The following is a 25,031-nucleotide window of genomic DNA, read 5'->3' on the forward strand; positions in this document are numbered from 1 at the left end:
GCTACTGATCTCTTGAGGGGTCCATTCATCACCACCCCCCGATCCTTTGACTACACAAGGCCATACTCTCAACGGTAAAATCCACTTTAGGATTCTTCATAAGACCTGTGGAAGTTTTAAAAGCCAGACACCATCAAGAACAAAACTGTATGTAGCGATATTAACCAAGTGTTCCTCTTTCATGGTTTGAAAAAAATACCCCCTTTTTATGGGAGGTAGGTGGGCTTAAAAAGGGCAGTTTTATACTTTGCATGTGTTCTTGTTTTGAAGCCACCGTAACATTTTCAGATTTGTACTCTGGAACCTATTTTGGGCTTGTATACATATTAAAAAATATTTCTTCGGGTTAGTTATTACCAGAGACTAGACGAAAATGCCAAAGTACAATTAATGTATAATTTTGGTTTATTTTTGCTTTTGGAAAAGACATCCTTAACCATGAGAAGGTCCTCCACGGGGGTGGTAGCTACAGCTTTTGGGGATGGTTTTACAAATGTGGACTGTTAGGCTGAATTTACTGCTGTTTTTGGAGTCTTTTCTTATAGAAAATGTAAATGTTCTCTCTTTTATACTTGCTGCAGAATGCAGTGCGTCATAATCTTAGTCTTCACAAGTGTTTTGTGCGAGTAGAAAACGTTAAAGGGGCAGTATGGACAGTGGATGAAGTAGAATTCCAAAAACGAAGGCCACAAAAGATCAGTGGGTACGTCCACCATGTTTGAACTTCTTAGCTTAGCTTGGATTGTGCTAACAAGTATAACGTAGAGGCTTTGGCTGCTAGATGGTGTTAGACCAAAGAACCGGTTTCACGTTGTCTCAGTTAAGGGAAGCAAAAAAGCATTTCATCCCTCCTGTTTTGTATACCCACCAGTCCCCCTGCCCTGCTTGCTGGTCTTTGTTGCATCACATGCTAGTAGCTTTTAGGTGGCAATGCATATTAACCCTCACAAACCATTTGCTTATGCTTATTGCATTTTATTTTCTTTTTCCTGTTCCCTGTATTGGATGTCTGTTCTGCCCCCAACCCCGTCTCCTTTTGTTGCCACTCCATCTCCTTTGCTGCTGCTCCTATCCCAGGGTGCCATTCGCACCAACCTCTCACTGCATAAGTGCTTTATCAGAGTAGAGGATGAGTTTGGGTCCTTTTGGACAGTTGATGATGAAGAGTTTAAACGTGGCCGCCATATTCAACGAGGCCGTCCTCGCAAATACTGCCCCGATGAAAACTTTGACGAGCTTGTCGCACAGTAAGAGCCTTTACTTGCTTTTGTTTTTTTTTTCTGCTGTTGCTTTGGCTTTGCATGGTTGACTCATCCCATGTAGTTTTGCATTTCACCAATAGCAGTGCCACAGCTTTCTGCAACGAAACTAAATTGTGTGATTTGTACATGTATTGCTCTCGTTTCTCTTTGGAACACCAGTGCCTTGAATAATGCTTTTTTGACGTCTTTAATGCAAATATTCGTTGTATTTTGATTCGGCAGCTTACGGGGACCCTAGAACTAAATACTTGTGCTTAACCCATAATCCCCCCTCTCCCCGCCCCAAGTAAAATGGGAATTTTTTGGTTAGTTAAAATGTGTGTATACTATTGGGGTAGATTTCTTATTTGTTCACTCACTGTAATAATATAAACGTAATGAAGTGAATGATTAAAATGTTCCAAGCATAGGAAAGAAATAGGTCATATTGCATGTACTTCCTTTAAAGGCCACTGATAAATGTAGGTAACTGCCTACTGGAAGCCACCCTTTTCCCTCAGTATGCCCTATGTAATTTTTTAATATTTTTATCCTTACGAGGCTGGAGATTTTCTGACAACAGTATGTTGGTTTCCTTTGGTCCGTGAATGGAGATGGCAGCAGATATTCTCAGACCCTCCCCGATTTGGCTAAGACATCCCCTTATTTAGGAACGACCCTCCCCTGGCATACCCTACTCTCCATCGCCTGTTGGCAATAAACGTGCCTTGTAGACCTTCCTTAAAAGCCTTCCTGCCATCCCTCTAGCAGTCACTGTAGAGTTCAAATCTCGAAGATGCTTAGGAGCCAAGATTCTCTCTGCTCGTGCCCAGCAGCCCCTGCTGTGAGCTCACTGCCTTTCCCAGCACGACCTCCTAGGCTGCTGCCTTCCTGTTGGAGTCTGGAGTCAGGCTACCTCCTAAAAATCTGCAGAGAGGTCTCTGGAGGGAGGACCCAAGCCTGTTATTACCTAAGCCAGAATTTTACACCTAGTTTCCTTGAATAGAGAAGTCAAACCCCAGAGGTGTGCACACACACCCGCCCTGCAAATCAGTGACAGGGAGAAAGCCTGACTTTTCCTGGGTTTTGTTAGTGGGGGAAATTGCTGATTTGGAAGGACACCAGCAAGCTTAAAACAAAACTTAGCTAGGAACTGAGGAGTCAACTGTGTTTAACTTTGAGTTTTTATCTTTTTCTTACACAGTAACCCTTCCCTTATTAAAAACATGCAGAGCAGCCACGCCTACTGCACACCTCTCAATGCAGCTTTACAGGTAAGATTAATGGCCGTCCCGAATATGCAGCAGAGGCACAGGTCTCCCCTACTCATTTCAAAATATATTAGCCTTGCTCTAATTAGATATTAAATTTTAATTCCGTTAAACTTTTTTCTTAAGTGCACAAAGCATCGTATTCCCTGGAGGCAAACACATCGGGCTGCTTCAGCATTAGCGGGATGCTTAGCATTTTGAATATTGTGGCAAAAAAATTAAAAGTTCACTTATTAATATTTATCAGCAGTATCATAATTTCCATCCTCTTATTTCAGAATTTCACTTGAGGCAAAAATACCACAAGTGTAATTACTCTAGCACAGCTATTAATGTGCTGGATGATAGGCCACTGCGTCACATGACCTCCTATTGTTCACGGGTTTAAAGAGAAAGCAGGGCTTTGTATTTCTTCTTCTTCTTTTAAAGTCGACTTGAGCATCTTGGCTTTTGTCTGGGGTGGGGAGGATCTGGGGTCTGGTTCACTTTATGAAAGTAAACCATGTCTGTTTCAACAATAGAGGCGTTTAAGAAAACTCTTTAGTTTTCCTGCAGATTGTTCAAGATTACATAATAATCACACGGAGTATTTATTTCCTACTGACAAACCAAGTACTTGTTACATCACCAATGGTACCAGGTGATGAAGACGCGGGTTTTGAGCAGGAGCTAGATTACCACCCACAAAGGAGCTACCTGAGGCAGCCCAGCTTCTAGCAAACTTTTTACATATTGCACATTTCAGTTCTTAAATGAAGGCTACTCCAGTGTCACTTCATTAAAGTACCTGGGTGTAGTACTCAAGTCAAGTCAAGTCCCCCTCAAGAGTTCATAAGTAAGCAGTAGCCTTTTGGCCAGTGGTGCTATTTGTTTTTGCCCCTACCCAGACTGTTATAGATAAATCTGACATTTGTCATCCAATACCATTGCAGTCCTCTGCAGCATACGTTCTCAACGGGGGCTGTGTCACCCCTAGATTGGTTCTGAGATACTACAATGTTTTGTGTCCTTCCAAAGGACCATAATACATGAGCAAATACCAACATTTCTTGGGGTGAGGGCACAAAGAGAGAAACAAAAGTCTAAAAAGGAACAATAATGAAAAAACAGTTGAGACCTTTAGCATGATGGGAACAGGATGAGGAAGGAGGAGATACTGACAGGAGCCCTGGGTCTTGCTCTGCATTAAACAGATATTTATCGAGCACGACTCTCTATCCTACAGGCCCAGAATAGTCTTAAGGCTCCTGGGAATTGATGATAGGCCATTTACGCAGTTTCAGTTTAGAGGCAGATTCACTGGCCTTAGCATTTCAGTAATTATATTTATTTATTTTTAGCCTGAACCAGATTTAATAGGAGAAACTACTTTCTGCGTTTCTTTTAATTACTTGTAGTTTACACAGTAACTTTAGAAGAGTAAATGAAAGCATGCTTCGATGCTGCCACTGTAAATACCATTCATTAGTAACTTATTTTCCCTGGAGTCTTGTGAAGTGTGAATTTAAAGGCTGCTCTATCTGGAATAGTATTAAGATTACAAGCACATTTTATATTCATGAGCCGGAAAGGCAAAAAAAAAAAAAGTGATCCTCCATCCTCTGAATTCTCTTAACTATGTGACTAATTTCAATTAGTATGCTTTGTCATTACAGAACTGTTCAGGTTTCATCTCTGAACATTTGTTTTTGGCATCTTCTTCAGTAGCCCAAAACTGTCCTGCCGTCTTCCCAGAACACTTTCCGTCCATAATGAGGCAAGGGGAATAAATTGATATAAATTCATGATTTGAGAAGTGGATTGTTTCCCTCTGTTCTACGAGTTTGGATCCCTGATCAGTAGACAGACACATAAGACAACTTTCTACTGTGCAAATTAAATAAAGATTCTGCCAGCAGGCCTTCCTTTCCATTACCGCCTATTTCCATTTTTCAAGACAAGTAAAAATAATAGTGGAACAATATCTTCAAAAAAATTACTAGAGCAACATAATGCATGATATACAATATATAAAATAGGACAGCAGAATCCACTACAGAAATAAAACATGGGACTTGGGACAGATTGCATTATGCTCTGAAAAGTGAAGTAACTAAGGGTAACCGTAAAGCTTCGTATTTATAGACTGCCTTTCCCCTGAGGATCTCAGAGTGGTTAATGTTCCAGGAGCGAGGGTGCTTATGGACTTCTGCACCATTACTTAAGCAACTTCATTTTTTGGCAGAGGTGCCAGCTTGATATGAAACCACATGCTGTGCAAGGACCGTTTATATAATTAAGTCCTTTTTCGTAACACACCTGCTTCTAAGTGGACATCAACTACCAAAAAAAAAAAAAAAAAAAAACCCTTTGTTAGGCATAAGCAGTTAGTTAGTGAAAATTTCTCTAACCTTGGGTGGGTTGCTCTGATCACTTGCTCAACAGAGAGTGTGTTCAAGAAGCTCTGTTGCGGATCAGGCACTGGGATCTCTCTGTTTCAAGGGACAAGGCTGGTTTTCGTCACTTACATCGTTCTTGTCTGAGAACCCAGGGATCAGTATAAGTGCTTGCCTTTGTATGCCTTTCACTACTGTGGCTGTTGGGTCTCAGCCCCTGTTCTATGATCCAATCCCAATCAGCAATGGCCTTGACCTAGAATACTTTGAGAGCCAAAGAGAATAAATACTCATCCCAAGAAGGTTGCCTTCTCTAGAGGATGACAGACTCATCCCAGTGAGCATGTTCATGTCATCATTTCAATTTTGTCTTCACAATTTTTGACCAGGGAAGCTGCTGAAATAATCAAGCTAGCAGCAGCCCCACTTTTGCCACATTCTGACCTTGGAATAGTGAAACTGTCTTCTGAGAGCTTATCTTATGGTATTTCCAGTGGAAAGATGCTTGGCAGAATTTCTGTGACTGAGAGAGGTGTGACCACTGTTGTCTCAGATAAAAGTAGTTAAGATGCTCGTCCAACTGGAGTTTGCAAAAAACAAACAAATAATAGTAGTTCTGGCAACTGCTCTGCCAAAAGAAAAAGAAACGAAAAGAAAAACGGCTTTATTGCAATTATAAAAGAGCTGTTGGAAAAAGTACTTGATGCAAATTATTTGACACACTGTAGGAGAGTGTGGAATGTTCAGATTTGCTGTTCATCAAAATGAGTTCACCACATTTGGAAATAATAACAGGATTTTCCCCCTACTTTTTAAAAGAAGGCAGCTCTACACATTTACAAGTAGAGGGAAGGAAAAGCTGTGGCCTTACATAGGGCGGAGCTTTGATATAGTCCATTATCCAATGCTGTGTTTGGTGAGTGTGCACAGGACTTCTAACACAGGGCTTGTACTTAGAAAGCCCTGGCTGTGGGGTTTGTACACTGAGTGAGGCTGCGATTGTCATACTAGCCAGACAGACTTCTGCAGCCCAGCTTTGCACTCTTTTGGCTTTTACTTTCTTTCTAGAGCCAGGATTTCTAGAATAGTTTGGACTCTTGTATGACTGGCCAGTGGAAGTCACTATGCCAGATCATCTTGTGATTGTACTTTTTTTCTCATTAGGATGGAAAAGCAGGCATAGTCTAGTCTGCAAGGGGACAGTTGTGATAAATCTTGGTTTAATTACAGCTGCCAGTTTTTGAAAGTGTCCTCTTTAATAAAATGAAAAGTAAATGGGTCGTAATCACCACCCGGATGAAACAAATATGGGCACTTTAGTCCAGTGGTATATGTTTGTTAGTTACTCGTGTCTGCATTTCAGACTTGGTGTCCCTTTTATTCAAATGCAGTATGACTGACAGGAAGTGAATAATATCCTACCTGTCCTAAGTTTAGGATTTCTTCTTTTTTGCTGACACTCACGTGGAGTAACTTTGTAACCTTTAATATTGATGTACTCAGGCACCAAAAATAAATATGAGTTAGAGCTTCCTTTTGCCAGAGTTCTTTAGTCCTAAAATCCTAGGCAATTGGTCGGACTCTGAAACATTACGTGGTGTTTCCTTCAACCAGTTATCTCCAACTGCACTAAACAGATTCAAAAATCATTAAAACAGAAATGATGGGAGGAGATAAAAAATTGATTCCAATTCTATAATCTCTTCCTTTTCTATAGGATCTAAGAGGTAAACGTTTATGGAAGTTCTCATAAGGTTGAGCGGTGCGGCCAGAATAATCTCATCAAAATCTCTAATATCCAATACTGGAGTCATCAAAATGGATAAAGAAATAAAAATTCCATTATATTTCACTGTGATCTGGAAATATTCAGCTCCTCTTAAAAACGCATCCGACATAAACCTCATATTGGAAAGCCTGTCTACACCATGTGACTACCAAGCCGGACCAAACTGAGTCCTTCCTACCCACAGGCACTTTGGTGCCCCCCTGGCCCCCAGTTAGCTCTTCAAAACCAAGCTTGGGACAGGTGCCACGAGTCGTTTTTAAAGCAAAATCTTTCAACACCTCTTAGAAACTTGTATTTGCCAGCCATGCTACAATTAACTCAAACTGAAGATTATCGAGTACACCCATAATCAGTAGTTTCCTTGTCTTACATACCCTGTGTCTTCATACATTTTCTCTTGGTTGATGACAGGCATCAATGGCTGAGAATAGTATACCTCTATACACTACCGCTTCCATGGGAAATCCCACTCTGGGCAACTTAGCCAGCGCAATACGGGAAGAGCTGAACGGGGCAATGGAGCATACCAACAGCAACGAGAGTGACAGCAGTCCAGGCAGATCTCCTATGCAAGCCGTGTGAGTATTGTCCACGCAAAAGCTCTTTGCTTTCAGACCCTAGTCTCCCTAGGTACACAGAGGGAGACAGCCCTTTCTCTGGGCTTTGTATACCTTCTCTGTAATTTCTGGTTTCCCAGAGCCAAGCTAGAAGTTTGTACTTCAAGAAATGTTCAGCTTGGTTAGTGCATAAAAGGACTATTTGCTAACTTTCCCATAAAAGCAATTCACAGCAATAAAATGAGAAGCAGGTTTGCTTTTTTTCCTCTGCTTTATCACATCTCAGGCCATTATTTAAGCCACACTACTTTTTCCTCCTCAAATTAATATGCATTCCTATGAATAAGTTTGCAGTTTGTGCAACTTTCGGGCATGTTGAACCTAGCCGAGAGAGAAAGATGCTTGTTTACTTGGTGATGCGATAAGGTTAACCACGAACACGACGCCACAGCATTATTACCGACCATTAATGATGGCACAAATGAAAGGCGGCATGATTTATGGATTGCTCTTAAAATATCAAAAGGAAAATTAATAGGAGCATTATAGCAGCAGACGGCAGTATAACGAGCGCACATATAACTGAACGAAGTGATGCGCCATGGTTGCCCATGCTGAATGTGAATGGAACCAGGACTGCAAACCACAGGAAAGGCAGAGGCCAGGAGACTGTGATGCCGCTTTGAGTGGGTGATGGGAGAAAACTTGGTGTGACTATAACCCCCTCTCTCCCAGGAAACGTTTTCAAACAGAGCGAAGAAACCACATTATTCCAAATGATTGGCTTTGCAGGAGATGCTGTGGAATGACAGTCTCTTCCTTTTAGTGAGTTTCTTCAAAACTGTTGCCCACTTTAAGGTACTAACCCATTTCGTGTTTGCGGTACTGTCAGTTCTTAGAATAGGCTGCTTGTCTACACGTTACTTCTGAATTACCGACCAACATCTTATTTTAAGATAATTTAAGTGCTCGGAATGGAAAATAGGACCTGTAACAATTAGGAGCAGATGGAATTGGCATCTAATGACAAAGAAAAAAGTGTTATCTGCCAGCATAAATTGGAGGGCACGGGGAAATCTGAAATTTGATTTTCTAGCATTTGAATTTCATCTCCACAGCACTTCAAAAAGGATCTTTACTATCCTTTCTTTCTGGATATGGAAATAATCATTTTTAATTTATATGAACAGGATCTTAGCATTTACTTCACAGCATTTTAAGAATGTGTTTATCTTCCACACTGATGCTGCTATATTTCATCCTTTCCAAAGCAACTTAGTGTTTCCGACTTTCCTGTTATCACATTTGTATTCATCTTAAATCATTGTCATGACAGAAGTATTTACTTAGATACTAACGAAGTTCAGAGCAAACGTAAATTGGTATAAGCTGCTGCAAGAAATACTCATTAGAACAAAAATGTCTGAAGTTACTGAATGGAAGTGATAGTATTTCTCATAATCTGTACAAACTCCAAGTTTTTGTTGACATATATTCCTATTAGTATAAAGAAACACTAAAACAAAAAGATAATTTGGATACAAGCCACAGGCACCAGTTGAGAGTGATGCTGATGTGTATAAAGAAACACTAAAACAAAAAGATAATTTGGATACAAGCCACAGGCACCAGTTGAGAGTGATGCTGATGTTGCTGTATGAAAGAAAGTCACTGTAGGGTTAATTTGTTTAACAAATTTGAATTCACCCCAGTATTACCCAAACCATGTTTTATAATAGTCTTTGTGATTTTTGATGAAATGAAGGTTTCAACTGTTTTTTACAAGAAACCCTACACAATGATGAAATGAAGGTTTCAACTGTTTTTTACAAGAAACCCTACACAAAAATGTCAAAATGCGTTGCTCAAATCTCACAGGTTTGTGCTGTTTGCTAAATGTAATTATATGTCAATAGCAGATTCCCTGCGCCTGCTATCCGTGTCATAGACTGTTACTCTTTTTGACCTCATATTTCCATTAAGGGAATTCTGTAATGACAAGAGTTTCCATTCCTGTCCAATATGCATTACCCTGCTATGATGCAAATTGTTTTTCAACTGTTCCAGTCTATTGGAATAAATCAAGCCATAAACTTTACGGCACGGCTTGAAGGACCTTGTTAGGAAGGCGGCCTAGCTAATATTGAGTGTTGAAACACAACTCTTCATTCTTACCCTTTCTGTGACAGTCAGATACCACTACGTTTCGTTCCTCCTTTCAAACACTAGAAAGTGGTCACATAATTATGGCTTTAGGGCATTATACTTTTATCCTGATAGGCACTAAAGGAGCTACAAAGCAAAATACTCCATGCTGTGCAAACACCCCCAGAACACAATGCCTTTAAACACCAGTCAGCTTTATTTTAAAACTCTTGTGTTCCCAGAGTGGCTAAACAAAGGAATTACTCAGATGTAAGGAGAAGGGAAATGTGTGGTTTTGCACACAGTTATTCCGCGGTAGCCCTTTCGGAAGTAGGAGTTGGAGAGAAAGGGTGGGCGCAGTGTCTGCAAGGAGAGGAAGGTGCATCATACCCAGCCCTAACTTCTAGGAGACACGGTGAGTGTATGTGAAGTGTAGTGTCTTCAGGAGTCCACATCTCATCTCAAATGTATCTTTCATGGAATCCCATCCTCTCTTATTCTTTGAAGTACCGTGTGCCTGTGCTACACATTTGCCACACCCCAAGGGTATCTGCCGGTACCAAGAAATGTCCTGAAATTGGATTTCATTTCTCTGAAGTTTCGAAATCTTACTGTCTAACCTGGTTGTGTCATCAGGTGGTCACACAGTACATCTAGCCAGTTAACATTTGTTGGGGACCCACTCCGCATGAGGCACTGGGAGTCGAGCCTACAGGCATGACAGGATCATTACCTGTGTCTTCTGGATAGTAAATAATCCTCATGAATTTTGGCTACCAATTTAGGGGGAAAACGTGTTTTGTTTTTTTATTTGTTTTTTCACTTCTACAGCTTTGAAAATTGATACTTCGTAACTACATATTTTGGGGGTACATGTGTTATTTTGATACATGTATACACTGTAATGATCAAATGAGGATAATTGGGTAAACGAAATATTCTCTGATGTTGTCAACGGTGTTTTGTGGGGCTTTACCTGTATCTGATTTTTTGGATAAGATTAGCACAATATTGGTCAAAGTCTAAAATTCTACAGCAAGAACTTCATTAAGATGGAGATGGTTCTATTTCTTCTAGGGGTCCTCATCCTCCTTCCCCCTCCCCAAGGTCTTACATGATTCTTACATTCTTCTGTCATTCAATTCTGGGTTATAAACATGAAAAGATTGATAGACCTGATAGTTAAGGAAGTAGGAAAGTGTTGATTTGGAAAACAACATTTGAACCTCAATCAGCATATAGCTAAAACATAAATTTCAGTAATTCATAAAGTTGCAGTTCTCAACAATGAAAGTTTGAAACAAACATTAGGAAATGTTCGCCATTGTCAGTAATCTGAGAAACGCAATTTAAGGTAACCTGAGCTTACCTTGTACCTGCTAAGCAACAAAATATTTTTTACAAATAATGCTTGCTGCTGATGAGATTGAGTTTAAATTGATAGCTCCTTTGGAAGTTAATATCACAATAAATCATAGGAACCATAAAGATGTTTTGGCCTTTGCTCTAACAATTCCATTCTTAGAAATTTATCCTAAGGAGGTAAATCAACAGAAGTAGAGTAGAAAGATTAATGGATAAAAGTGGTCATTGTATTATACAAACAGTAAAAGAGAAAAAGATGATCCTCAAATGCCTAGTATTCAGAAACTGACATATGTCAACACAGTGGAATCTCATCTAGCCATAAACATTACAAATTGTAAAGCTAGGAAAATTTAAAAAATAGCATTCCTGCTGAATTTACAATATTTAAAAATATGACCTCAAATGGAAGGAGATTGGCAAAAATAAGAAAACTGGGCTTAACTAAGGGTTTGTGTTTTTTAAAGGAATAATCATCAGTATAACTAATTCTTCCTAAAAGAATGTAGGGTATCTTAGCAGAGCTGGTTCACAGGTATGTGACATGCAGTCACACAGGATCTCATGCCTAAAAGGACACTGCACTTGATTTTACGTGTTTTTAGTACCTTTTTATTTAGAGATAGATAGGGGTCTTACTGTATCACCCAGGCTGGACTCGAACTCCGCGGCTCAAGTGATCATCCTACCTTAGCCCCCCAAGTAACTTGGACTACAGGCACACACACACCATGCCAGGCATGTACGTGCTTTAATGCCATTTTTGTCTGGAAATTTTAATTTTTGAGCCAGAGACCCCAGATTGTCATTTTTCACTGGGCTTCCGAAATTATGCAGCCAGTCCTAATTCTTACTGCTGAAACGCTAATACAGCCATTAACAAAAAAAAATTCCCCATCTGTACTGCTTAATACAGACTGCTGGGAGGGTGACTCCCCGTGCAGCCTTCCTTGCACTGATGTACAACTGTTTCTTTTAAATAAAAATATCCGGCCAGCCATGGTGTCTCACGCCTGTAATCCCAGCACTTTGGGAGGCCAAGGCAGGTGGATCACTTGAGGTCAGGAGTTCAAGACCAGCCTCACCAACATGGTGAAACCTCATCTTTACTAAAAATACAAAAATTAGCCAGGTGTGGTGGTGGGCCCCTGTAATCTCATAATCTCAGCTACTTGGGAGGCTGAGCCAGAAGAATTGCTTGAGCCTGGGAGGTGGAGGTTGCAGTGAGCCGAGATCCTGCCACTGCACTCCAGCCTGGGTGACAGAGCACGACTACGTCTCAATAAATAAATAAATGAATAAAATAGATGATGGAGAGCCATACATAAAATGTAATGTAATGCAACTTTGCTATATTTTGTTTTGCAAATAGTTTTTAAGAATAAAGAAATTATTTTTTTAGCGGCCAGGCGCAGTGGCTCACCTGTAATCCCAGCACTTTGGGAGGCTCACCTGTAATCCCAGCACTTTGGGAGGCCGAGGCGGGTGGATCACGAGGTCAGGAGATCGAGACAACGGTGAAACCCCGTCTCTACTAAAAACACACAAAAAATTAGCTGGGCGCCGTGGCGGGCGCCTGTAATCCCAGCTACTCAGGAGGCTGAGGCAGGAGAGTGGCGCAAACCTGGGAGGTGGAGCTTGCAGTCAGCTGAGATCACGGCACTGCACTCCAGCCTGGGCGACAAAGCAAGGCTCCGTCTCAGAAAAAAAAAAAAAAAAAAAATTTTTTTTAAACCTAACATCCAGCCCCGCCAAATGCTCTCTAGGCTGTGCTAACTTTAGAGTCAATTGATTCTGAAGGTTCCTGTCTTCAAGGGCAGTCCAAAGCACTCCTCTGTTTGTTTTTAAATGGTTCAAGGGGCCTTTGGGGTTTGCATACAGCATCAATTATTTAGGAAGCCAACCATCCCCATTACCACCTCATATTTACTAATACTTGATAATGTCAATTTAAAAATCTTCCCTTCTGCAGCCTGTCCCAGAGATGGGACCATTTTAACTTGAATGGTTCTTTTACATATCAAAAGCCCCTGCAACAGAAAGTCATTTGTATTTGCAAAGGATCAGTTGTAAATATGATTTACGAACAACATTTCTCAATAGTTACCCGAGTGGTTTTGTGTGATCACCCCGGTCCCCTTCGGGTGAACCATGCGCTGGTCCATAATGAGAAAGTTGGCAGATCTCATCGCAACCACGCGCATCCCAGTGGCTGCTACCAGCCGGGCCTCATGTTTTGCCTTGTTTACAGCTGACAGCGTTATTATTCTGATTGGGGCTCTGCTTTCTTATCATATTGTTGTGTTGAGCGAGCCTTTTCCTCTCCGTTTGTGTTTCCTGGCAGGGCTTTTCTTGCCTTATTGACAGTTTGTAAAAATATGCATTAATTTGGAGTTTCAAGCATGTATCATGGTGTCTCTTTGCTGTGTTTGCTTGAAGTTGATTAATGATAGAACCTCGCTTGGGGTCGTACTCTGGAGAGTTCTTTCACAGGTTCTGCATGTTAACTAGCAAAGCAGAACACACAGCAAGCCATGATTAGCCCAGCCTCCTCTGCTCCGTGGTCCCCACAAACTGCCGTTGGCTTACAGATTCTTATTTCATGTAATCATTTGAAGATGGGTATTCATCCACCCAGGATAGCACTACGGGACCTGTTATCTGGTTTTAGGACCAGTGGCATCACCTGGGGGCTTGTTAGAGATGCAGAGTCTCAGGCCCCACCCCAGACCTGAATCACACACTGCATTTCAACAAGGCCCGCAGGTGACTGCAGCGTGCGTTAAAGTATGAGAAATGTCACCAGAGAGGAAAGGCCCGCACCTGTCCAGAGACGAGTGATCCAGAGCAGCACTACCCAACAGAACTTTATGCAGTGATGCAAATGCTCTGTCTCTGTGCTGGCCAGAATTAACCGCTAGTCACGTGGGGCCTTTGAACATGTCAAAAGCGGCTAGCACAACTCAGAAACTGAATGTTAAATGTAGGAAGATTTCGTTCATTTCAATTTAAAGAGCCACATGTGGCTAATGGCGACAATACTGGACAGAATTCTAGTTCTAGAGTGCGGCTTTTCTGTTGCCCCAGACTTTTCAGTGCACCTGAGCTGCAGTGGGCTGCGAAGTACCCTCACTGAACCTCTGCATATTTTTTCCAGGCATCCTGTACACGTCAAAGAAGAGCCCCTCGATCCAGAGGAAGCTGAAGGGCCCCTGTCCTTAGTGACAACAGCCAACCACAGTCCAGATTTTGACCATGACAGAGATTACGAAGATGAACCAGTAAACGAGGACATGGAGTGAATATCGGGGCAGGCCAACCCCGAGAATGAAGATTGGAAAAAGGAAAAAAAAAAAAAAAAAAAACACGTCAAAAGTTAGCAGTGAAATTGTTCTCCATTTGTTGTACAGTCTGGAGGATTTTCACTACGTTTTGACAACTCTGAAATGTGTTAACTCTTAGTGCCATCAAGAACCCCATTTGGGAGTATTTTTGATTTTTCTACTTTTTGTTGAAAAAAGGAATTTGTACTCTGTGCATTGGATGGACTTGTTTGGTACTTGGGATTCTCCTCTCTTAACCGTCAACATCAGTGTTGTACATTTGCTAAACTGATTCGCTTTTAGCAGCAGACTTTGAACTGCAGTCCTGCCAACGTTGGACACTGAGGACGCCCGACGGAGCTTGTGCACCTAAGCTGCAGACCAAGCCTTTGCCCAGAATTTAAGGATTCCAATGGACGACCTATTTGCACAGTACTGCATGTTGATTATCACTGCCTTTACTCCATTTTTTTTTTTTTTTTTTTTTGCTTCCAGTTGGGATGGGGAAGGCCTTTGTGTGTGTATTGGGGGGAGGGGTTAAAAAATAATTATCCCAAACTTTTTAATGTATTGCTTTTTTTTTTTTTTTCTTCTACTATACCATTTTAAGTTCTGACCTCAGGCCTCCATTTGGGCCGATGGCCTCTTGGAGGCTTAAAGTTTTCTGTACCTTGTGATGAATGTTAATAGGTGTTTTTATTATACAAAGCTGAATGTCATTTCTCGTTTGTAGCTTTCTGTCACTCATTCCATCTTCCTTCAGACATCACCACGTTTCTCTAAAGTCAGAAAACATTCCGTTTTGGTCTTTTTCAAAAAGGTCCCAAATGCTGCACTCTACACATGAAGGCCCTCTCACACAGACGTGACGTCCTGCCAGAAAGAGAATGAATGACAGAAAAAAGAGAGAGAGACATACTCTAGGAACAATGCCGATTCATTCCACGCAGCAGTATTGAGGGTGGTTGGGGGGAGGGGTGTTTCGGATTTTTTTTTTTTTTTTGCAGCAACCATCATTAATAAATGCCACCACATTCTACCAGCACAAGGAAACATAGGCAGCACTGAAAAAAAAGCTCATACTAATTAGACTGACAATATGGCCTTGGAAGGCTCTCCCTTGTGAAACCAAGTTGCCATGGGCCTTGGGTGCTCTGCGATAACCAGTGTGGGATGGTTTTGTTTGCAAAACGGCCAAAAAAACCCGGCTTCCCTGAGCAGCTGCCCTGAAAGTAGGGGTGGCGGCGGCGGCGCTGAGTTTATACATTAGTTCAGACCTACTTGGTGGCATTAAACTGTTTGTTTGAATGCAAATTCGATTTCAGATTGAACTTGTTAAGGGAGTTAATGAGGACTGAGTTCAGCAAATGCTAAAATGTTAATTTCAAATATGCAAATTTGGTACTGCAGTTTGTTATGCAATATTATATCACCAACCCAGTGTCACAAAAACTCACAGAAGATATCGTGTAGGCCCTGGGCTTTGGGGGGGTCCCAAACATGGTATGCAGAATGTGATGGTTACAGGTCAGTACAACCTCAGTCCTTAGAACCCCTCCACACACTTCAACTCTGCACTCACTCACCTTCCTGTCATTTATTTATATAGGACTGTAGTTTTTTTTTAGTTCGAGAGCCTTTCGAAGCTTAATTTATATTCTTTGTACCTTTTTTTCTAAAATTACCAAAGATATTACACAAAGGTAAATTACGTTCTCTGTTTTATGCTTTATCTGATGAAGCCAAATATCCTCTTATTGTTGATCAAAGGAGGCAAAAGAATTTAGAGGCAAATGACAAGCGATAGGCTATTGCAACCTGAGAAAGAGAACTGCTCCTTCATCGTAAATTTAGAAGACCAAGTAGATAATGGAACCAAAGTTGTTACTTTTTTCTCGTAGTTATTTTTCCTTTTTCTTTTTGTGTACCTCTACAGAGACCAAAACTCATTCTCTTAAAAGAGATTTTATGGGGCTACTGCAGATAAAAATAGGACACAATATTAAAGGAGCTACAGAAGGAAGGGAGTCCCATCTCAAAAAAAATGAATGTATGCCACTGCAATTAGAGTATCCAATAAAGGAGACAGTTTAGAGTCAGAACAGAAAAGCTTCCATTAATTGAACTAGATCACATAATAGTATTTCTAGAAAAAAAGATATTTTTAGATTGTATGCCACTTTTGTTGAAGAACTGTGCTGTGATCACTGTATTAATTTTGGTTTATCTTGGCATATATCCTTCAGTTTGTTTTTATTTTTTCCTTTTTTTCCGATTAGGCTTTGGTCAGCATTTTTCATTTAAAGAAAAGTAACACTCCCATCCACTCATAAGCTTGGTACAAAAACGTCTCTGGCAGTTAGTTACTTTTGAAGCTTCACTCTGCTTTCTGTATAAAGGGCAGTCTGTGGTCACGCAAGACTTTAAAAAAAAAAAAAAAAAAAAAAAAAAAAAAAAACTTTTCCAGGCAGCTTCATGATGTGCAGGCAGTAGCCAGACAGGGTCATGGGAAGGGGGCCCTGTGCTTCTAAACTGAGTGGTTGCTGGTTAGTTTGGTATTCAAAAGAGGATAAAAATCTGGTAGATTAGTTCATTCTCAGCATGTGTAGCTAGACATGAGTAAAGATAACAGCATGAGAAACTGTTAGTACGCATACCTCAGTTCAAACCTTTAGGGAATGATTAAAATTTTAAAAAAAACATTTCACTCAGTTGCACTTAGTCGTATGTCTTGCATGCTTAGTCTAAAGACTGTAGCAAAAAAAAAAAAAAGAAAGAAAAATTAGATTTTACATATCTTTGCAGGTATCACAGCCTTGCAGAAGAACCAACTGAAAAAAAAATTCTCAGGCTTTACAGCAAGCAAATTTCACTATGATTTTTACAATTCCGATTCTGTATCCCCTGGGGGTTATCCCAGTTGCTTCTTTAGAATGGGGTTTATTATGTTGTACATATATCCCGATGTGTCTGTGTGAATCTTTGTCTTTTTTGGGGGAGGGCAGAGGGCGGTTCTTTTTTTAGATATTGTTCCTAAAAAGGAATAAATGCATACACCTGTTTGTCAAAACACCTTTGCTTTTTGTGCAACTGCTTTATATTAACGATACTAAAAAAAAATAGCTTTGGAAAAAAAACTACTGTATGTAATGGAATTGCAGAATATGCTGCACATGTATTTTATTTAGTTCTCCTTGCTTTAAGAATATTGGATGACATTTCCTGACATGTGGGAGGGAGAAACTCCCTAACTTTTTTTTCTGCTTTTAAATTGTAACATAGTTGAAGATTCTTTTTTCTGTTCTCATTGATTGGAGCATTTTGTACAGGTTTTGTGTGTGTGTGTGTGTGTGTGTGTGTGCGCGAGTGTGCGTGTGTGTTAATCTGTTTTTTGATACATTCCTGTCCCTTGTGTTTATCCTACCACTGCCTTCCTGGCTATCTTAAACAAGTTCATACATTTGAAAAGAAAAAAAAAATGTTGTTTAAAAAATGTTTTCTCCTGCTGCAGTAAATATTTTGCATGATGAAATTCCAGGGTCACACTTTTCCAAGTTTATCAGTGAAGTAGTGATTAACAATGGGGAGTGTCAAAACTATTGAACTTTTGTATAAAAAAAAAAAAAACTTTACAAGGTGCCAAGATGTAAAGAAAATTTGTTACTTTTTTTTCTCAAAGAAAAGCATACATTAGGGAGGTAGTCCCGTGTGTCACTGTCAGGAATGAGGATCCAACCTACCTGTCCGTAGAGTCTGTCTTGTAAGATGAGTTAGGCTGCCACCTTGGACCAGCCGCAAAATGGAATATCAAGGCTTATGTACATACATGAAGAGTTACCGCCAGTCCTGCCACCTTCGGACAGCCCTGACGCCATCCCCAGCATCCTGTCAGACCTAGTAAAGAAAACCTTGGATTCTTAACCCAAGGTACGCTGTAAATCACTAGCTTTTTTTTCCTCATGGAAAAAAAATAGAGTTAAAAAATATTTCCTCTCTTTTCCACATTCCAGCTGAGCTCCATTTCCAAAGGCACAAAGAAGAGTGTGCTTATTCAGATTTTGAATCTTTTTGGTACCTTTTGGTTAATGACATAGCCTCCTGAAATTCTGGATGTCTTCAAAGTCAGTTTTGCTTCTTTATCCTGAGAATGAGAGTTACAATGCTGAAGGCATTTCTTGGGCCCAGTGTAGCTCATGCAATCTCTGCTACCCATAAGCCTTGATGAAGATGATACAGTCCGGACTGTGAGCATGGTGCTTCATGTATATGTGCTGCCAGTAACAAGAATTTTTTTGTTTTGTTTTGTTTTGATAAGGCATAAAAGAAACTCATTCCTTGACATCAACTGTAATTCCATCATTCCATGTCTGCGAATACAGACAATAAAAAAAATGTTGTGTAGTCAGTACTGATTACTGACATAAGCATTCTCAAATGCAATAAAAATGCTGGTTGTTCACACTGGTAGTAAAAGTCGCCACAGCCTAAGTTTGTTTCCCTTTCTGACCTGCTGATATTGTATGTTAGGCATATGCCTTAGGTTTATCACCAGCTGCTTCCAATGCAGAATTAAAATCAATCTTAACTGAAAGCTTTCATCATCAGGGAAGGCTGAAGCTCTTATCCTCAGGATTTCCAAGTGAAAGTATCCACTTAGAGAATTGGGAAGTAAAAAAAAGCAAGAGATGCTATCTTTTCTCTTGAAGCACACCCTAATTTTTTTCATCAAATTTTATAAAGAAAAACAATGTTTAATAACTAGCATTAAGAGCAAACTAAAATTTCAGAGGAAAGCAATTTCATGAATAATTCATTAAAATTTCACATCTGCAAGATTAGTCATCCAAATAAAATGCTAATGTCAAAAATATGCACCGTCTATAATATTCTCATCAAGAAATCTTTTTGCATATAATGATAAATGCTTAGAACAAATGATTTTATAAAAGTATTCTATCAAAAGTATGCTAGATAATTGTATTCATTGAAGAAAACAGAACTTCAGTACCTAAATATTCCAGAAAAACCATCTTAATTTTGAGATTTTAAAAAAATAATTGCCTGCATTTAGGAAATGTGCTATGTCTCTTTAATATTACTCTATAGTATATATTCTAGGGATTAATTTGAGCATCATCTTTCAATAAAAATTAAATTGCCAATATGAAAGCAGTATTTTAAGTGGCCAAACCATGGTAACGTAAAACCATTACGTATATAATTCAGAGCACATAATTCAGGGCAAAGGATGACTTGAAAATTAACCTCCCAGTCTTTATTCTGCAAAGCACCCACCGATGCTGAGGATACAAGTGAACATTCTTTCCCAGCATTGTTTTGAAAAGCCCATATTAGGAAAGTTGTGTGTGTGTGTGTCTGTGTGTGTGTTTTTAACAAGTAGATTTTGCTATTAAGTTGCAAACTAGTGTCCTCTTTGAATTAACAATTATGCCCTATCTAGAAACCCCTTAGTCTCATAATTAGCAAAACGTTTGAACCTTTAATTCTCACCTGGCTACTGAGACTATAATCTTAGCGTTAATTCAAATTCCTTTAATTACCAGGCTTAAACCTAAATACTGCTTACAGCATATACATTTAGTAAAATTAAAAAATGTACAGATACTTCTTTTAATAAACTGGAGGACCTAAACCAAGTATGACGATATGTTAGTAAAGATTTTGCTGGTTGAGGCATACTACATTTTAACTTATATTTCAGGAATTGTTCTCAAGCAGGAACACTCTTTTACATATTTATTTCAGGCTTGTCACTCTCATAAACGAGGCAGCAAACCCAAAATATTGGCTCTTCTTATAAATAGGCGCTTTTATATAAAGAACATAAAACTCTTAAGACTAATTTCACACCAACACAGGCAGCTTCATAATAGTAACCACCTCTCCCTCCCCCCTAAAAAAGACAAAAACAAAGTATAATTAGTCTTTCTTATTAGATTTTGTGTTTGATGATATTACGTATTTATGTGTAGGGTAGTAATCACAATTTATCTTTCATCTTCATTGTAGTTGAATCAAATAAAAGTATTCTTTATTCAAATAATGTGAAGTTGGGTGTCTCAAACCTTCATTTAAGGAATTGATGAAGGGTTTAAGACAAAATTCACATTGGAGGGAAATTAAGTTACATACAAAAACACTGGTTTTAACTGTGGGACAATATTTGGATTAGAAAACCATCTCTAGATATAACCTACTTATATTTATTTTTAAACGGTATTTTATTTTTTAAAATAACAAAACCCAATGTTGTCTTATTTCCACTTTGATTGTAAAATGACATTCAATGCTTAATACCAAAATATATGTATACACATTTGAAATTACCAACGGTCCTTTTTTTTTTTTTGGTTTATATTGAAAATATTGTGAAGGGAAAAAGACAAGCTTCAAGTTATAATGTTAATTTGAAGGTAACCGGCCTTTCAAGAATTAATTTCAGCCAAAGCAATAATCATTATTTACCAGCGTGTGACATTTTTATCACTCATCATATTAGCAAATTTCCATTGAAAATGCTAAAATAGTTCGTCATAAGGCAGATAACTGCTGGAGCTGTAAAAATGACCAACACAAGTGCCGGTACTCAAACATTAAATTATACTGTAATTAATAAAGACAGTTAAACTGTCTACTAGCAACAGCAATTTAGGTAACCACATTTGATCAGCTATAAATTGTAACTACATTAAAATTCCAGAAATATTAGCAATATGGATTACTTGATGGAAGTCCGTGCTGATCACTAACTCTTTTTTTTCTTTTTTTTTTTTTTTTTTTTTTTAAACAACGGAAGCACAGGTCATGTTGACCACAAATCCGTGGGCGAAGATCAGGCCTTAGCACTTTTAATCTTGTGAAACAAGCAATTACAAATAGTTGTATCGATTTGTTAAAAAGCTTCAGGTGACATAAATTGTTTCCTGTTTAGCTTATTGCTCTGATACATAAATGTCACCAAGCCCAGTATTAATTAGGACCATAGAACAGCACAGGGTGGCCGATATGGCATCCAATCAAGAATTTGTCAGTCCTTTGTAAAAGTTCTCAAGGGCTGCTCTCACTGGCTCATTTCTCATTAGTGACAGAGACAGAAAAGGAAAACTATTTTGTTATGCGAAGTCTTTAATACCAGCTTGATTTTGGGTTTTAAACTAAATCGCAGAATTTCCGACTTGCTTTCTTACTATTTGACATAAAACGCCATATTTAAAAACTATCTTCTAAACAGAATAATATTTACAAGGCATTTCAGCCCCTGAAAAGCTAACCCTTTTTCCCCTTTTCAATATAGGGTACTATGTGTGTTTCCTTGGGTTTATATTTCTACACTTACAATTTTAGATGGCTTTTGCACACTATTGACTTAACATAAATCAAATGTATCATATGTACTTTCTTTAGGTTGGCATCCACTTAGAAAAATACGTGAGATTCTGGAGGAAAAAAGTCTGGAGAAAATTTATTAAACAGAAGTTTTTACTGTAATAGAATATTAATGTAAGCCAATGCTATTTTGCCATTAAGCTGATCCTTTTTTTTTTTTTCAAACATACACATGCTTTTTATTATTTTGCACTCAAGCAAAAATTCCACATTCAAAGACTTTCCATCTAGTCAGGAATGTCTCTGGCAAGAAACGTCAAGAAATCCTGACCTCCCGAAAGACAGCAGACATCATCCACACTGAGCATTCGTCCCACTGGGCAGGGAACACAAGCCCACTTTCCCCAAAACGTAACGTAGATGCTGGTCACCAGTGGGGAAGAGGGGGAACAATTACTCTTTAAATCCTTCCTGGCTGCTACTCCACCAGTGCACAGATGAAAAATGTTTGATTTGCAACATAAAAGATTCATTAATTACCACTTGAATATTTAAAGCTATTTTGCAGTCTAACAGAGATAGATAAAGCAGTGAATTAAAACCTCTAATAAAATTGTAAAAATATTTCAGTACGTTTACCCGTGTTATGATTTAGGGAGAGATTCAAGCATTCTCGCAGAACAGATTCTTAGCATTTTTCAAGTGTGTATTTGAAGGAAGGAGCTAAGTGTTTGGGGAATAATTTGTTTCACATTTTCAAATGTTTACTAATAATTTATTTTCAAATCAAGCTTGCTACTTTAGGACTCTATGGATAGGAAAAAAAAAATATCTGCCAAACAGGTTGGAGCATTATTTGTCTGACCAGAAATTTAAATTCTTTAGAAGTATTCAGCTGGCTGTGTAAGAAAACTGCACATGTCCCCCCTGAATCTAAAAAACATAAATAATTTTTTTAAGTATTCAGCTGGGCTGAAGGGTTTAGAAGCCATATACATAAAGTAGTGATTTCCTTCCCACAAAATGCATCACATCTAAAAACACTCACCTCAAGAACACAGCCTAGCAGTCCCTCCCACCCCTGCACAGCTCCTTCCTTCAGGAGATCCATGATCCATTCAGTGTTTGGATCCTGGGATCCTAGAAGTAGACCATGCCCAGCACACTCTGAAATCAAACGCTAGAGAATCCAAATACCAGGCTACCAGTTCCAGCCCTAACCAAAAGAAACTGGGTGACTTTAGCAAAGTTCCTTCATCTCTTTGGTCCTCAGCTTCCTCTGTTAATTGAGGACACTTAACTAAATGATGAAAAGGGTTTCTTCCAATTTTAAAGTTCTAAAATTTTAATAACATATTCTCCCTTGGGGACTTATCTTGATGAAATCCATAGTCTCAGCATAAAAGAGTAGTGTGGCACTTCATATTTCAACCAATATTCTGAAATAGTCTTATCAAATCCTGCCTTGTAACTTGCCCTGTCGGAAGGAAATTTCACTAGCATACACGTTTCTACCCACTCATCTATTCATCGTTCCATCTACTCACCCACAAAGAAACGTTAAAGGCATTAAATGACCTACAGTTCAGAATAAGATAGACACAGCCTTGGCCTCATTGTACCTAATGGTTCACAGGGAGGAACTGCAGTGCACACAGTGCCAATGAGAGAGCAAGTACAGGAATACACAGGAAGATCGCCTGCTTCCACTGGGGACCATCAGGGAAGCTTCCTGGAACATGCAAGGTTTAATTGAAACCCAAAAGACGGCTAAGCCTCTGCCAGCTAGAGGGAGGGAGGGAAAGTTCTAAAAAAAAAATACAGTAAGTCATCATTGCAGTTACCATCTAACAATAATCAATACCACCAAGTGCTTCATGTGGTCTAGCTCAGTCATTCCTCAGGAGGTGGTACTAAAATCAGTTCTTTCAGATTCGGAAACTGAGGCACAGTGAGGTCAAGAGACCTGCCCAGCCCCTCAAGATCTCTTCTTCTCTGGCCACACTGATCGTCTTGCCATTGTGAGCTGATGAATTTGGAGGCCCCAACTCACCAAGTATGTTCTGCCTCAGGGCTGGAAGTCGCTCTTCCCTTTGCCAGGAACGCTCTCTCCCTGGCTGTCTCTGTGGTTCACACCCTCCCTCTCCCTGCAGGTCCCCTACTGCAATGTCCCAACAGAGAAGCCTTTCCCAACCATGCAGGGTAAATGGCACTCTCATGGCCCACTCTACTCCCCACTCCATGCCCCACCCCCCAGCCTTCTTTATTGTTTCCATTGCACTTAACCCCTCTCAACATTGTATATTCATTTGTGTCTTTGCTTACTCACATCTCCCTTCCAACTATAAGGGCAGAGACTTTGCCCTTGTGGTTCCCTGCTGCATTCCCAGCATGAAGACCAGGAATCAATGTTCACATTTGTTGAATGAATGAACAAACACGCTGCTAGGAAGAGTAGAGGTAGGATTTGAACCCTTGCAATCAGATGCCAGAGCCTGCCTGTGTAAACTATTTCATTGTATTTCATAGCCAACCAAAACCAAGTTTCAGCATTTTACTGATGAGGATGCTGGGGTCTCTCTTTTTTTTTTTTTTTTTTTTGAGAGACAGTGTCTTGCTCTGTCTCCCAGGGTGGAGTAGGGTGACCCAATTTCAGCTCACTGCAACCTCCACCTCTTGAGTTCAAGTAGTTCTCCTGCTTCAGCCTCCCAAGTAGCTGGGATTACAGGCATGTGCCACCATGCCCAGCTAATTTTTGTATTTTTTAGTAGAGACAGGGTTTCACTATATGTTGGCCAGGCTGATCTCAAACTCCTGACCTCAGATCATCTGTCCACCTTGGCCTCCCAAAGTGCTGGGATTACAGGCATGAGCCACCACACCCGGCCCGATGCTGGGGTCTTCTACATGACATGCTCAAGGTTGCATGGAGAAGAACCCAGGGAGTTGATATTTACCTCCATGACTGGAGTTGATATTTACCTCCATGACTGATTCCACAGCCCCACCTATTAGCCCTGGTCCTGCCACCACCTCCAGAGAGCCTCTTAACAAAATAAAGGATTTTATACAAAGGTACCAAATATACTCACATAATAATATAGCTTTAAAACAACGCCATTGACATCGATTTTTAAGATGTTATGAAGTTATCAGGCCGGGCACAGTGGCTCACACCTGTAATCTCAGTACTTGGGGAGGCTGAGGTGAGTGGATCACCTGAGGTTAGGAGTTCGAGACCAGCCTGGCCAACATGGTGAAACCCCGCCTATACTAAAAATACAAAAATTAGTCGGGCATGGTAGCACACACCTGTAATCCCCGCTACTCAGGCGGCTGAGGCAGGAGAATCACTTGAACCTGAGAGGCGGAGATTGCAGTGGGCCAAGATCATATCCACTCCAGCCTGGGTGACTAAGACCCCACCTAAAAAAAAAAAAAAAAAAAGATGCTATGAAGTTATCAAATAATGTGGAGAAAAACCATCTAAATGTGAGCCCTATATAGGCTGTCATGCCCACAGTTAAATAGTGTGTCAGGAGAACCATGCCCCAGCGTGGAACAAGACTGAATTGCAGGCTCTGTCTGTTGGGTATCTACTGGGGTATCATAGTGTCT

At 39.8% G+C, this 25,031-nt stretch overlaps 1 protein-coding gene across 8 annotated transcripts in view; it reads left to right on the forward strand.

Annotated features, from left to right (window-relative positions):
* Positions 1-18,533, forward strand: part of FOXP1 (forkhead box P1) — a 177,612-nt gene extending 159,079 nt beyond the window's left edge. For 6 of the 8 annotated variants that reach the window (XM_030802010.1, XM_030802009.1, XM_030802008.1 and 3 more), the window contains 4 exons: positions 582-703; positions 2,446-2,515; positions 7,088-7,254; positions 13,901-18,533. In XM_030802010.1, coding sequence (XP_030657870.1) covers positions 582-703; positions 2,446-2,515; positions 7,088-7,254; positions 13,901-14,045 — 504 coding nt within the window. In that variant the 3' untranslated portion in view covers positions 14,046-18,533. The remainder of the gene's footprint in view (positions 1-581; positions 704-2,445; positions 2,516-7,087; positions 7,255-13,900) is intronic. The other 2 variants (XM_030802006.1, XM_030802007.1) reach the window with 1 other exon arrangement.
* The last annotated feature ends 6,498 nt before the right edge of the window (positions 18,534-25,031 follow it).

The sequence above is a fragment of the Nomascus leucogenys genome, chromosome 21, assembly GCF_006542625.1.
Source record: "Nomascus leucogenys isolate Asia chromosome 21, Asia_NLE_v1, whole genome shotgun sequence".
Classification (NCBI taxonomy): domain Eukaryota; kingdom Metazoa; phylum Chordata; class Mammalia; order Primates; family Hylobatidae; genus Nomascus; species Nomascus leucogenys.